The 15,421-nt window shown below is 35.1% G+C and overlaps 1 protein-coding gene across 3 annotated transcripts in view; it reads left to right on the plus strand.

The window, feature by feature from the left end:
- Positions 1 to 9,894, plus strand: part of AEBP2 (AE binding protein 2) — a 39,319-nt gene extending 29,425 nt beyond the window's left edge. Inside the window, exons 5-9 of one of the 3 annotated variants that reach the window (XM_036401248.2) lie at positions 3,972 to 4,096; positions 5,721 to 5,788; positions 8,010 to 8,123; positions 8,381 to 8,447; positions 9,752 to 9,890. In XM_036401248.2, the coding sequence (XP_036257141.1) occupies positions 3,972 to 4,096; positions 5,721 to 5,788; positions 8,010 to 8,123; positions 8,381 to 8,435 (362 nt within the window). In that variant the 3' untranslated portion in view covers positions 8,436 to 8,447; positions 9,752 to 9,890. Of the gene's footprint in view, positions 1 to 3,971; positions 4,097 to 5,720; positions 5,789 to 8,009; positions 8,124 to 8,380; positions 8,448 to 9,751 lie in introns of all 3 variants that reach the window. The other 2 variants (XM_036401251.2, XM_036401249.2) reach the window with 2 other exon arrangements.
- The last annotated feature ends 5,527 nt before the right edge of the window (positions 9,895 to 15,421 follow it).

The raw sequence follows: 15,421 nt of genomic DNA on the forward strand, positions 1-15,421 counted from the left end.
TCCACAGTTTTATCTCTCCAAAATTTTTCTGTAGCAGAACATATAACTGTATCCATCCTTCTCTCCCTGTGAGATAATACAGTTTCCAGTTATTCAAATAGTACTGCAACAATGGATTCACATCCTAGTGGTCTTAGGTGATTACTCATTGTCACACAATTGTGATTTATTCTTAATACCTCACCTGTGTTTTAAGGAACTTAATGGAAATTTATGAAGCAGTGGTCATGTTTCTGCCTTGCATGCAGACCAGCATGTCCTGGGAAGTTACATTATCCTCTGGAATTCTGAAAAGTTTCCTTTAAAATTCTTATTAGTCTTAAAATATATATGAGCAAATTGTATTGTGAAACACATCTTAAAAGTAGAGATTTCAAGAATTCCTCTGGTTTTGGTTCAACATTTAAAGAAATCAGAAAACTGTTCCTGTCATTTTCAGAATTTGATTTTTAAAGAGCTTTCCCTTTCACTGTGGAAATCTGGGTAAATGAGAAGGGAAGGCTGATCAGTGAAGGATTATGGGCTCACTTTGCAGTATCTTTTTGCATCTTAGATGTAATGAGAGAGACATCTTGAGATAATTGCAGCTTCCTAAAGGATCATCGCGATTTGTTGACTGTTACTCAAAATATAAAGGTCTGAGAGTGGTCACTTGAAAATTCTCATTTTCAGGAGTTCCTGAGTTGCATGTTACCTCGCTTCTCCACATTGATTTTGTTAGGTGACTGATTTAATGCATCTTAATTAATTTTCACCCCACTATATGCAATAGTTTTTCAGATTGGAATTTTATTAGTAATTGATAAACATCATATTATATTATTTGACTTACAAATTTCAAATCAGAGCTTCATAATTAAAAGTTCAAATGACCTGTTAATATGCTTTAGTTGTAGTAAGAATTTGCTGCAGAAGTTATGAATGAATTTATGGCAAAAAATTGGAAATAATAAATATTGTGGCAATGTTGAAGACCAGACTGCAGTATTTGAATGGTCTGCTGTCTTGATCAAGTGTTGCACAGGAAGAAAAATGACAGCTGCTTGAGCAATTTCTTATCTTCTTGCCTCTTGAGACAAATGCAATCCTGGCTGTAGACTTTTGCCTTAAGGCAGAAATCATCTCTAACTGAATTGGGAACTGACTACTGTAATGTATTTCTCCAGAGGGTATGTGACCCAGAAATGTATCCAAAGTTGATGGCATTTTCTGAAAATGCTGAGTATTGGCAGCCTTCCTTTCAAACTTTGGGTGGCTTATTGTTGGTGAACTGAAGGTGACAAAGGGCTGATACAATCTTCCTTGTCTTTGTTTCTTAGCTTGGTTTTAGTTAAAGAATGAAGTGTGCAAGTTTGTGTGTTTTGTCTTTACAAGAAGAATGGGGGAAGGCAAAACCTTTATCTAGGAAGCCAAAATAACACAATTGACATCATTAATTATTTTCAGTTTAGAGTATATAAAGCTAAATACCTAAGAAGGATTTATGTTTAGATATTTTAAGTGCCCAAAAGGAGAGATGTTTAACTCATTTAACCAGGTTCTCTGCAAGTTCTCTTCTCTTACAAGGACTTGATGATATGGGTGTAACACAAAATGCCATTTAATAGTGGACAATCTGTTTAAATCACTTGCAGATAATAATTTGACAAAAGCTGGCAGTTTTTCAGCACAAAAGAATTTGTCTCTGAAAAAAACCTGTTGTCAGTATCTTCTTTCTACCTCATGGTTTTATTAGACCCTGGCTTTTTTTAAAGGTGTAAGTGGATTACTAAATATTTATTGACAATTAATGGCTGATATATGCTGTGACGGAAGCACCCTCATGTCTAAATTCTTAATAGTTTAAGCACAGCAAATTTATACATTTACTTCCTCTATTTTATATCTGAAGGTAACACCCTTTTGTGAAAGAATGTATAATGAAAAAGGAGACTTTACTGTGGCTATATGTGATGAGACTACAATCTTCTAACTGATACTTTTTAAAGAGAATTTCTGCTGTTATTTGGTTTTTTTTAAGACCTTACCATTTCAAAGTGTTTTACTTTTCTTTTGTCCTGTCTTATGTTTTTATGTTCTTATAAGTCTGAAAATCAGCTTTTTATCATAAAAGCTTGTTTTACTGGTGGCACCCTTTTAACTGGTCACATTCATGGTGCTGTAGAGATCTTCTTTGTCTTAGAAATTTTGATGTAGAATAGAATAATTCAGGATTAGAGTCCATGGCTGGCTTTCTCTTCTGGGTGGCCTTTTACTTGTTCCCTCATTCATGCAGAGGGGCTTTTAGAACCAAATATATTGCAAGTGTGCACCTCTAAAATAGGTCACAGTATTGCTGTTCTGAAGCTGCTTTGACTGCAATATTGTCACTTGCTTTTTCATTGCAAAGATGACACTGTAGTTATTAACATGCATGATAATCAAGTTCACAGGAGGAATATAAGAGAGATAAAGAAGCTTTCTGCCCATGAAAACTTTATTACTTATGTAGAGCTTGGTTTGCATTTGGTGGGTTACTGATGTGATGATGTAATTTATTTGACTTAAGGAACTGATGTGTATTTGAACTTGCATTATTATCACGAAGTAAGATACTTAAATCCATTTTCTCAAAATAATTTTGGGGTAAAGAAGCATAGAAAATACTAACACTTAAGAATAATATAAATAATTCACACGCTTTTGAAAAATTGTACCCTTTCTTCTCAGTTTGCTGAATATTTTCCACTGTAAATCCTGGAGAAGTTTGTTGCATAAACCTGAGAGCAATGATTTGTTGTTTTTTTCCCCTTCTTTCCATCCTCCCTCCTTTCCTCCCTCAGAAATATTTATAAAATATTTATATGCTTGTATCACTGAGCACCTGCAGCACGAGCTGGGGTCCTGCATTGCCACTTAGAGTGAGAACTCATTGCAGTGAGATGATTGACTAATTGGCAGTGTCCAGCTGAGATGGAGCAGGGACAGAACACAATGTACAGATGAATGCTTACCAACAATCAGCCCCAGGAGTGCAGCAAGTGCTAGCTCCAAGTGCAATTTGTAGTTCATTTTGAAGTCATGGATAGAGGAATAGACAATGCTGCTGCTTTAAATGAAGGCAGCAAAAGTTTGAATCAATGTTTGTGCAGATTTCGGAGTAATACATAGCTGATAACCAGTTCCTATTCTTAGTTTTAATTTCAGTGTGTTATTTAATAAATTGCTGCTCTCAAGTAAGGCTTTAAAATGTGAATATTTTCATTCTGACTTTTTAGCTAATGTAATGTAGTTACAGTTTTATATGGTATATTTTAAAACTTTTCTGTGAAATATTTCTAATACCATGCAAATATGTTCTTAATAGCAATTATTTTTTAGTGCAAGTACTTTTAGTGTAGAATTGATGGACTGTATTTTACACCCTAAATCAAAATTCAATAATCTTTCTATTGTTCAAGAAACACTTAACTATAAAAATCCTTTTCTAAAAGGAAAAGATCTTTATAATGCCTGCTGGTTTTATACTGGTTGTAAAATCTCAGATGGGTGTTAGCTGTGCTTTACTCATTATAAATTGAAGGTTAATGTGTGATGCATGCAGCTTGTGCTTCTTGGGTAGAAGATATTTGGTAATAGTCCAAGAACATGGAATGACAACTTGTAAATAGAAAGAAATGTGTAATAGTGTGGAGTTTTTCACCAATGACTGTTCAGCATTATTGAAACTGAAATGAGTGGATGTGGTTGCATTTTTGGAAATAGTGGTTTCATTCACAGGGAGTGTGTTTTGAGCAAACTTGAATTGTGCTTCTCTAGGAAAAATTTCTGCCTCTCAGTAAAAATGATGTCTGCAGTTCTCTGACAAGGTAATGCTGCTGACAGAAGGATAAATGATTTACTAATGACACTTCAGACCTATTTACATGCTTGAATGTGTTTGAATGCTTTCAGTGTGTTGAACACTAAGGATCTCTTTTCCTTTTTTCCAGCAAGACCTCATGACTTCTTTGATGCACAAACACTGGATGCTATAAGACATCGAGCCATCTGCTTTAACCTCTCAGCACATATAGAAAGTTTAGGAAAAGGCCACAGTGTTGTATTTCATAGTACTGTAAGTATTTATATGATGAATTCTGTTTGTTTGCCTTTGTGTCTAAAAAATCCAATCTTTCAGAAAGATTTCTGTTTTCTTCTTACTGCTGTAGACATTTAATCAGAAATAAGCAATAGTGGCTCTTTGGTATTGTTGAGCTGTCCACTGTTGTTAGTAAATGAACTTCTAGGAGCTATTGGTGGTAGTTGTTCTAGCTCACAGATTGAGGGGATTGCAACATTTCCTGTCCAGTTGGGAATGTCTAACAGCAACTTTCTGTTGCAGAAGAAACTTGGTTCTATCTTCTAAATAAGAACACAGTTCAGATGGCATTTCCATGGTCATGAGTGACAGTGGTCATTTATCACGAGAAATATTTTTGGTGTATAATTGAATATGTAAAGATGCTGATCTGAAATATGTGTTTATTCCCTTTTTTCCTCCAGTTTAAAAGACATAATCCTGAATAAATTTATTCCCATCCCCATTTTTTTCTTTTAATAATCTTAGCACCAAAATATTGGGGAATTGCTGGAAGGAGGCAAGAACCAAGTGGGGAACTTGTGTTTGGATAGGAGAGACATCAATATTAATTTAGAAGAGTTCAAAGCAGGGATAAAATACTGAATTGGGGTAGAAGGATTAGAAGTTTAAAAGGTTGAGTAACCTCAGATTTTCCTAAGTATGTTGGGAGATGAAGGCATGTAAAGGTGGAGACTTGGCTGAAGAAAAGAAGTAAGAGATGGGACAAAATGGGGAGGGATGGTTTTAAATTGGTAGAACAGTCTAAACAAGGAGTGCTGGCAGACATGTCTTCAGCTACAGCTTAATCTTGGTATGGGATTCAAACTCTTGAACTACCAATCTCTTTGCATAAATAAAAGATGATTTTGCATGCATGAAGCTTATTTCACCTTGTTCTGCTAGGCTGATGATTGTTCTGAATACCTGTAGCCTCTACTGAAGATCTTTTCCAAATTGTTTCTGCTGAACTAAGGAACAGATATTACAATGATTGAAAAATGTAACTTATAGGTTACCCTGTCATGCCACCCCCAACCTCTGAAGTGGCTTGACTTATTTCTCTAAAACATTTAAACACTGAACTGTTCTCTGGTTTTAGCTTTTTTAGGTATTTCAGTTCATTTGCCACATTTTTAAGTAGTATTTTAACTAGTTACATTGTTTCAATATATTGAAATCTTGTAAAGCAGTAAATTAATCCAGTGAGATGCCTACAATGCACACAGTTTACAGTGTGAAATTGTTTTCTTTTTCCAGAAGAGGTCAGCAGAACTCCATGTCTGATTTGAGACCACTTTGATGCACGTTTGCTTGGAATTTCCATTTTGTTTCTGGGACAGTGCAGGAAACGTAGAGAGTGTAGTAAGAATATTTCCAAATAAAGCTGAGTTAAGTGGACATCTTCTGGCTGAATTATGGTTTTCACTTAAAAACCTAAATGGAATTAAGTTCTTTGCAAAACAATTTTAAGTCTTCAGAGCATAGTTATTGCAGACACACAACTTTCAAGGAGTATAACATTTTGCTTTTCTATGAATGTCTAGTAGGACATGAATAACAACTTTTGAGAAAAAAAGTCTGTAATTTAGTTTTAATTATGATTTTGTAATTATTATAGGTAATAGCTAAAAGAAAAGAAGATTCTGGCAAAATAAAACTCTTGCTTCATTGGACACCAGAGGACATGTGAGTATATTGCTAGTGATGCATTTTAAATGGGGAAGGAATTACAGTGGGATCAATGAACTGCTACTAAATTATTTTGTGCCTGTGAATATTTGCATTAAAGAGTTAATATTTTAAAAATGCTTTTCAAAAAGTAATTTAGATGTTTAGAAATTAATAAACAATGAGTTTATTGATTTTTGCTTTCACTTTCAAGTCTTTGGGCTCTAATACCAGTTCAGTTAAATTTCCATTTGTATTTTTAATGCATTTTGTCACAAGTTTCAATTCATTGTGAGAAAAGAAAGCTAAAATATTTGTATAAAATAGGCAGTTTTTGGATTTCTTTTAGGGCAGATGGTAGTATTATATCTAACAGCATTCTGAATTTCTTTTTTAAATGAATACAGATGATATTATTTTACAGATAAAGACAGCTAATCTTATTTTAAGATAAGCATTAAGAAGTATGCAATTCTGGGAACATGAAAAATAAGAGTAACTTTTTTTTAAATACCAAGTCAAACGATTTTTTTGCTCATGCAGGTGAATTCAGTATTAGAATCTCTCCATTGGAGAGAGGTTGTTCAGACATGTTAAGACATTCCCAAAGAAATTTAGATTTGGCTGATCAGGTCAGAGAAAAAATACGTTTTACATTGCTGTTTGCTGTATCTTGGTTGGGTTAGATGGGTTAGGTAGAGAGTGTATTTCAGGCACTGAATTGATGTAGTTTTGAGTTACTGAGTATTCAGTTCATCTTGATTATTCCATGTAAGCAGAGGAGATGCGCAGGTATCCTGGCACACACCGTCAGTCTGTGTTACACTGTCAGGGCACTCACGCTTCAGACAGTGAAATGCACTCAGGGTGGTTCCTTTCCACTCCCCTGAGCTGCTCATCAGCCTTCCCCATGAAGCTGGCAGTAGTGATTTAACTTCTACACTCCTGAGAAACTGCACAAGTTTTCCAGGATGTCCATATGTTTAGGGTTTTGCTCAGGAAAAGTAAATACAAGTCTTCAAGTCATTTCCTCTACAAGAGGGAAGTAACTTCTAGTAGGCTGGGAGGGTTGGGGTTGTTTTGTTGGTTTTGGTTTTTGTTAATAGCAGGAATTTATTTTTGGTGCCAGTAAATCAGCTTACTGACTTGTTGTCTTTCTGTATCTTTCAAATCTCCACATGTGTAAAGTTTTTTTTTGCTGTTTGTATCTTGAGCATGCAGTTGCTACTGAAAATGTCTTCGCAATATTGGTTGTTCAAAAACTGATTTTTGGGTTTATTTAAAAAACTTCTATGATGTTTTCCCACCTTTCATGATCCATGAGACTTAGTGAATAAATGGATTGCCTGCTGGGTTCTCCCTCCCCCTCTGCCCTGTTGTTTTTAATTTTTTTCTTCCTCCTTCATCTGAAAGGTTTAATTGGAGAAACTCCTTTTCCTGCTGGGTTAGAGGTTCTGGGTTTTATTTCATTTTTTGAATCGCTTACCCTAAAAATTGAATTTTGAGTTGCAGCTAACTTTCATGCAAAGTGAAATTTTTGCAAAATACAGATTCAGTGAAACAATTTGCAAAAGTCTGTGAAATTTGTCTTTGCAGAGAAAGAGCCATTACATTTAGTTTTAAATGTTGAGCCTCTCAATTCGAAACCTGTTTCAAAGACACCTTAATTGCAAACTCCTCCCCCAACCTGAAGTTAATCTCTGGCTTCTAGGACATGTGGAAAATTTTTAAAAGCCCACCAAAAATCCAAAGAGGATAATCAAACAATTAACTTCAGCAAAGTTGGAGCATTTTGTCTTTGAAACCTTTGAGCTTGGAACAAGAAAATGAGTGTAACTCAAAGCTCAGTGCCTGCAGTGTATCCTGTCCTTTAATTGAACAGAATCAACGAATTTCTGCCAGTGAAATAAATTCTTTTCAAAGGTCTGGTTGTTTTTTCTGTTACCCATTTTCATATTAAATTGTTACAGTGGAGAATGTAGTGCCGTTATCATTGTACACTCAGAATATATTTCTGGAATGATCTAAATTCTCTTCAGTGTCTTTCCAAACTGAGAACCTGAAAAACTTCAAAGTATAATGTGTAAAGATCGGCTGCCTATCCTCACTCTGGTGAAGATGCTTTTTAACCAGGGAAATGGGAAATTTGCTTCATATGTACTAGTTTACCACATAATGTTATGGTAAGAAAACCAGTTGATATTTTTTGAATATTTTTATTTTATTTATTTATTCATAGTCTGCCTGATGTGTGGGTAAATGAAAGTGAGCGACATCAGTTAAAAACTAAAGTAGTTCATTTATCAAAACTACCAAAAGATACTGCCTTGCTTCTGGACCCAAACATTTACAGGTAACATCTTCATTTTGCAACTTTCTTTACTTGAATGTAATCTTAAGCCTCACTTAACTTTTTGACGTTGGAAAATCAGGATTGCTAATATATTATACACCAGATCAGGGAGCCTTGGTACTGTACACGTCCAGGAGTTAAGTTCTGAGGTCTTAAGTTATTTCAGAATTACTTCTTGAACTAAACTCTAGTGACTGAGAAACGGGGAATGTGTGTATTTACCAAGTGTATTTTACTTTTTTGTGCTTGGTGTACAGAAATTCTAGTAAAGGAAGTACATACAGTGGAATCCTGAAAGATCACTTCTGTTAAGATCACATACTGGTTTGTATACCAATTTTTTTAAAGTCCAAATTTATCTTTCCATATTATATTCAGCTGTAATACATGCAGTATTACCTTGAAACTTGTACTTGTGTTCAAGTACTGTTATTTTTTATTACAAGATTCTTTATAGGGGGACAAAAGGGAACAATTCATGTTACTTGTCTTTAAGCTACTTTCACATTTCTGTTTTTAGGCCCTCAGATTGGCTTCTAATCCATCTGGTTTCTAATAATTTCCTGATTCTCCCCCCCGCCCCTTTATTACTGCTCTCCCATGATTGTCAGTACCCACAGTTCTGTGTGTACAATTTTTAAAGGTAATCTGAAATGCTTAATTCATTCTGAAATTTTGAGCATCCATAGATCCATATGTGATTCTATTAAAAATCCACGAAAATGGCTTTTGGAAAGAAGGTTTATCATAACAGAAGTTCAGTGTTCCGATGTTTCTTCCTTAACATCCAGTGACCAAGAGTCTCAAGGAGAAAATAAAACGCTAATCTGAGGTCTTTCAATGCAATAAGCCTTTCAGTTCACCTTTAATTCTCAGTGTATTTCACTAATCAAATTAATGAAAACTTGCTTTATGATATGAAAACCAATCCTACTGTATTTGCTATCTTTGTAAATGTGTTTTAAGTACTTACCTTAGCCTATGAATCATTGCTATTAATGGTAAAATCATAAAAATGTTATGGTGAGATTGGATTGTGTGTTTTAAAACTGCTTAACACAGTGACTTCTATAATCTAATTGAGGTGTTAATAATTTTATATTGATTACCTTCGCTGAGCTTAGTTTGATAGCTTAGTTTGCTTTGAAAAGAAAAAAATAGCCTTTTAAAATAAAAATTTAATGATCTCTGGATTAAGCCCTTGGAGAAAAATTAGCAGACCTTTCTATCTCCCAAATAAAATTAAGGTTCCCACATGTAATGTTGTGCTCTATTTTTAGCAGTATGGATCAGTCTGTGATTGAAATGAGCTTTTGGGACCAGCTGAGGGAGCTTAATGATGTAAATTTTAAAACCAAAACTTCAAAACTAAACTTTAAAAACTAAAACTTCTTTTCAAGAGGAAAGGGTAGTTAAAGAAATTCAGTGGCAGCTATTAATGTCATGCTTTAATAGAAAATCTGAAATAATTATCTGAAATGTACACTTTAGTGAGATCATGTGAAATGGCTCTTGGTTTTAATCAAATGAAAGTAGATTTTGTGTAGTGATGATTTCATAGTGCATTCAGCTGACCAATGTATACATCACAGGGTCTTAATGTAAAGCTGTACCATCTTCTTTTACAGAACGATGCCCCAGAAGAGGTTGAAGAGGTAAAAACCAAGCAAGTGGGGACACCTGCAGTCTTAGTCACTGACAATGGATTTAGAAATAAAGTTGCACATTAGTCAAATCCCATCTTTTTTTTTTATTTTTTGTTTGTTTGGTTTTTTGTTTTTGTTTTTTTTTGTTTTTTTTTTTTTTTTTGAGAAATATTTATGCTTAGTGTAAACATTCTGTGAATGAAGTTGATGCTTCCGTGGAATATATTAATATATTACTGTATATCCACATTTTCATGGAATGGTACAGTGGGAGACTGAGCAAACACTCTTCTGGCAACTTAGTGGAACAACTAAAAGGCTTTGCATGCTTGCTTCTTTAAGCTGCTTTTTTCTTTAGTGAATACCGTAGTCTATATTTGATGAAAAGAAAAAGTAACCATCACCATTTCCTCCCGATTCCCAGGAGAACTGTTAAACAAGCTATTGGGCTTCCTGTCAGTGTTAACTAAACCTAACACATGCCAGACAATAGAACAGCTACCAAGGGATGATCCTGTTGCCCTTTGAGTATGGTGGATAGTAATCATTTGTCATTTGTGATCTTGTGTCCTTTTGCAGCTCCCTAAAATATGTTGGATTATGGTGTTGAATCAAATGTTGATGGAATGCTTGTCTTTTCCAGTCAACTCTGAATACATATAGTAAGGTGGCAGGATGTTCAGAGTGTTGCAGTCTGTCTGATCCCTTTGCAGGAGTAGTGTGGTGTGTTCATCAGGTCTGCTTTGGTGTGATCCGTATCAATGGACGGGTTTGGGAAACCTCAGTGTAAGCAGTCAGTGTTACTGGTGATTTATTTTGCTTTTTTGACCCTCTAGGATCCCCATTCACTTGTAAAGTATACTTTATTTGGCCTAATGTTTTCTAGATGTAAAGAAAATGGTATTTTTTAAAAAAAAATTAATCTAGAAATTCAATCCTTTATGCACCAAAGTTGGCTTTGAAAAGGAAAGTAAAATCATTTTCTTGCTTAATAAGCAAGGAGCTGTGGATTTTTTTTTAACTGACAAATAGAGATGCGTCTAACCTGTTAGTCTTTGTATGGAGACAAAAATGTTGCATATAGATAATAGGACATTGCTTGTAAATATTTCAGCAGATTTGTAATATATTTTTATATTATGAAATGTACTGTAGATGTTTTTCTAGAGGCATGAAAGTTAAAATGTATATATTACGGTAGAAATAATATTGAAGGATATTGTAATTCACTAGTGCTGCCAGAAGAATTGTTTAAAAAAAGCACCTTCCTTAACAGTAAAAAAACCTTCTTTTACATACCTAAGGGACTATATACTACTGTTAGTATCTGTTGTAAGAACAAAAATACATTGAACATCCTTCCCAGAAATCTTAGAGGGATGAATAGTACCCATAATTAATTCATGGCACTCCTTTCTAATAGTGAACACAGAATTAGTTTTTTCCTTACTGTCGGAAGGAACTAATATGTAAAATTTGTATGGATATATGCAGTCAAACTGCAGAGTTAGTCCTCCTTATTGGGGAGGAATTTACTACAGTGAAACTAATAACCAGCAGTTTTTACACTAAATTTTTATTAAATAGATTAAGACTTAAAGTAACCCTTTGGTTGCAGAAGTGAGCATATCCTAATGTAATACAAATGCATTCTGCATTGGTACTGACACAAGTCTTGCTTAGCTCCAGTGGGTTAAAAATGTTACTTATATACACAAAAAAATAATCTTATCAAGGATATGAAGTGCAGATTAAAAGCACCACTAATATAAGATGTTCTGGAATGGTTGTTTAATAAGGGTATTATTCATAAAATCTGTAGTGACGTGACTTTATTTTTGGAAGAAATGCAGTGTTTTGGTTTTTTTATTTTTTTTTGCTTGAGCACTTCACCTACTGCTTTTTCTGTACCTATAAAGTAATCCGTAATCTTTGTTTCTTTTTTTTGAATTTGTTATAAAATTGCCAAATAGAAGTGTTTCAGATATAGTTTGTATTTGTATTTTTTTAATTTTATTGCTTCATGAGTTTCTTGTAAGTCATTTATAATTGACAGATGATTGTAGACCTTGCCTGAGTATTTTTTCTAATAAAACAAAGCAAACAAACCTCAAAAGCTTCAAAATTGTACAATTTCAATGGAGTTTTCAAAAACAAATATAAAACAATGCTGTTTCCTCTGTGAGTTGTAACACACACCTTTACAGAAGGGGGAATTCATGGATTCAGGTAATGTGGTGTTCATGTAAAATGGGACTTCTCCTGGGTTTGAGAAAACTGTCAGCTGGTGTTCTCATGGCAGAATTTCTGCTTTGAAAGGAAAAGTCAGTTTAAATAACAAACATCTGTGAAGAAATGGATACACTAGAGGTAATTAAACTTTCCATAACAGTCAAAACGTAAGTGCACATTTGGCTGGTGTTTACCTTGTAGTTGTGGAACTCAATTGCTAAAACTATTTATGCTTGAAAGTTATTTGCATTCTACAAAATTTGTAATTACTTGGTGGTGTTTTGTTTCAAATGCCAGTCTGTTCTCTACATTCTGCTGCATTTTTTGTGTGCACCTGGGTAGATTTCACTTTTGTTGGAATACCAGGTAGGTGGAACTGCCACTGTGTGCTGGGGGGCACTGACCATGTTTTTGTTCTGGAAATAATCTTATTCTTACTCTTTAAAAGTGTTTCTGAAATAATTGGCCTCTCCCCTTTTAAGTAATTCCACGTGCTTTGTTTTGGGATGTAACATTTAAAGGTTTCTCCCTGTCTTTCTCAAGAACATTTTCCAGACATCTACAGATTTCACTCCCTCCCAGCTCAAGTGTTTATTTTTTTTGTAGAGAAATGTCAGCTCCTTGAAAGTCACACTTTTCATGAGTTGCAGTGCACACAAATATCTGTGTTCAAACTCCCATTCTTTTGGAATGTGTTGGCTTGAATTGTACAGTTTTCTAAAATGGAATAACAGGATTTTTGAGTGAGGGATTGTGTTTTGAACACAATCTCTGCCTGAACACCAGCTCTGCCTGTTAAGTGGATGGAAATGCTTTCCTAGAAAAATTAGCTGGCATTTGGGCATAGCACACAGCTGATTGTTTGATACTAGATCTTACTCTGTTTGCTAATGCACCTTAATAATCTCTTTATTAAAGACAGAGCAGAAACAAATTGGTATTTTTCCTACACTTACTTTGAGTATAATTTTCTCAAGTTACCGTGGGTCTTTCAGATTTTAGCCAAAATCTGCAATAGGTTGAGCTATATTTTTCCTCTATAGTCCATGAAGTAATTAAATAAAGTTGAATTTCAAATTGAATTGCACATTAATTCTGGACTAGATTCATTTAGAACAAACAGGTGAATTGTGTTCAAACATGCATTGTTTTTAATAATTGAAATTCAAGTGGTTGATTTCTGTGCCCTTCAGCTTTTCAGTACTGTGTATGAATTAATTAGTGCAGAAGACTGGTCTTGTTTAATACTTCAGTCTGAAATTGATGGTTTACTCTCACTCTCACTTAATGCTTTCCTGGCTTGACATTTTAAATTTGTGAGTGAATCTATCTTAAGTATTCTTCTTGTAATATTAATGACAGGTACAACAGAAAAAAATCCTATAATAGGAAAGTTGGCATTTAAAAAAAGCAGCTGAATGTATGGCTTCTTTCAGCCATTGGTGTTTATTTATTCCAAGTGAAGAATATTCTGGTACACTTTGTTGAATCAACTTTTATTAAAAAATCAGTATTATGTTTTGGGGGAGGGGGAGATAAGCACCACCTGCACTACTGCTGTGAGCAACACAAAACCTGAAAGTTGTTTAATTTGTAATTTCTGAAATTACTTAAAAATAGGTACCAGTTCTGATATACAGCAGCTTGCTATTCTTTCAGGTGTGATGGCAGCACTGGGAGTTATTTGTTATTCCCAGGGCTCCTGGTGCTGAGCTGTCCTCATGGAGTGACCAGCCCAGGAGAGTCAGTGTTATCCTGGGTGCAGACCTGGAAAAAGAAGCGGAAGAAGGAGATGCTGCTGTGAGTTTGGTGGCTGTTGGAAGGGTGAGAATTCATAATACTGTGCTCAGCTCTAGACTGGAATGAACTCTAGTCTAGACATGTAAGGCTCATTTCCCCTTCTCTCCCACATACATCCATGTATTTATCTCTAACTCTTACCTAGAAAGAAGAGTTAAAATCAGGATGTGTCTGATGTGGTAATGCAACTTACACTGGAGCAAGGAAATGTAGTTCTAAGAGTAAAGAGAATAAAATGAAATGGTGTTGATTACATACAAAAAGTGGGCTGTTGGTTGTCAGCCAGTTGTGGATAAATTCAAGTCCTGCAGTTGTTTGTGAAGATTAATATGCTGTGATTGATGCTACATTATTTGTTTTTCATAATTCTAAAACTGGCCCTTTGAACTTTTGTAAATCGTCCTCGGTAGTAAAGCAACAAAAACTAAGTAATATGATAAATCTGTTTATTTCTTCCCAAATGAGAGATAATTGCTGATAATATCCCCTTGGCTTGGCTTGTGTACAGGAGATTTGAGTCCAGTCTGTTGGATGTCGTTCAAAAGAATTGTCAGATTTTAATATCCTTGGTGTTTTGCCTGTGTTTGTAGCCTCAGTGGAGGATGGGAGATCTCACAATGATTTACTGTGAAGAACTGCCTCTGATTTGAGACAGTAGCCCTTGTGACTAATCAAGGGCTACTCACTGCCTCAAAGGGTGAGACTTGGAGAAAAAGATAAACTTGGAGACCTTGTGAAATGATGAAGGAATATCCCTGTGGTCAGCTGCATCAGCTGCCCTGGTTCTGTTGTGGGCACCCCCAGCCCAGTCTCTGGCAGGGCAGCATGAGAAGGTGGCCTGTCCTTGACTGAGTGTAAGCTCTGCTCAGCAAAAAGTAAAAAATCAGTGTGATACCAGCACATTTGTCATCCTAAATCCAAAACAGCACTCTACCAGCTACTAGGAAGAAAATTAACTCCATCCCAACCAAAACCAGGATAAAGGACTAGAAATTGAATGCCCCATTCAGACTCTGAGATCTCCTTTTTCTCACTGTCATTGCTCAGTTGTGTTTTTTGACTTGTTTCATCCATGAAATGTCGTGTCTAAGCTCATGTGGGATTTGCACAGACATATGGAGTCTGACCAATGCCTTGTTGATTTTAGGAGGACATTGTTATGGATATTTGACTTGTCTACCTCTGTTCAAATCTCCTGTCTGAAACCAGATTGTGAAATCAGGGGGAATGGAACTTGATGTTGCTCGTGATTCATTTAAGGCAAAATGCTCAACATGAGCCACTGAAACATGTCTAGGCTCTGAAATACATGCTTGGATTTACATAATTTCAAGGCCAAAAAATTAGTAAAGGTATTGTTTTGGGAGCAAAGCCTTGGAATGTGAGATTCAAGACTGCCCCTAAGCAATAAAAGCATTTTAAACAGTTCTAATTTTAAACACTTTGCAGCTTTTACTTCCTAGTGAAAAGGAGGTAGGGGCTTGGACCCTGCTTGCTTGTTCTTTCTTCTTGCCATAAATATTCTCTCCTAGAGCATGGAAAATGAGTCAATTACACCTAAAACTGTTTATTGCAGAACAGATGTGTTCATACAGCAACTGTAGCTGAAAGCCCAAGTAT

The sequence above is a fragment of the Molothrus ater genome, chromosome 5, assembly GCF_012460135.2.
Source record: "Molothrus ater isolate BHLD 08-10-18 breed brown headed cowbird chromosome 5, BPBGC_Mater_1.1, whole genome shotgun sequence".
In the NCBI taxonomy this organism is placed as follows: Eukaryota; Metazoa; Chordata; class Aves; order Passeriformes; family Icteridae; genus Molothrus; species Molothrus ater.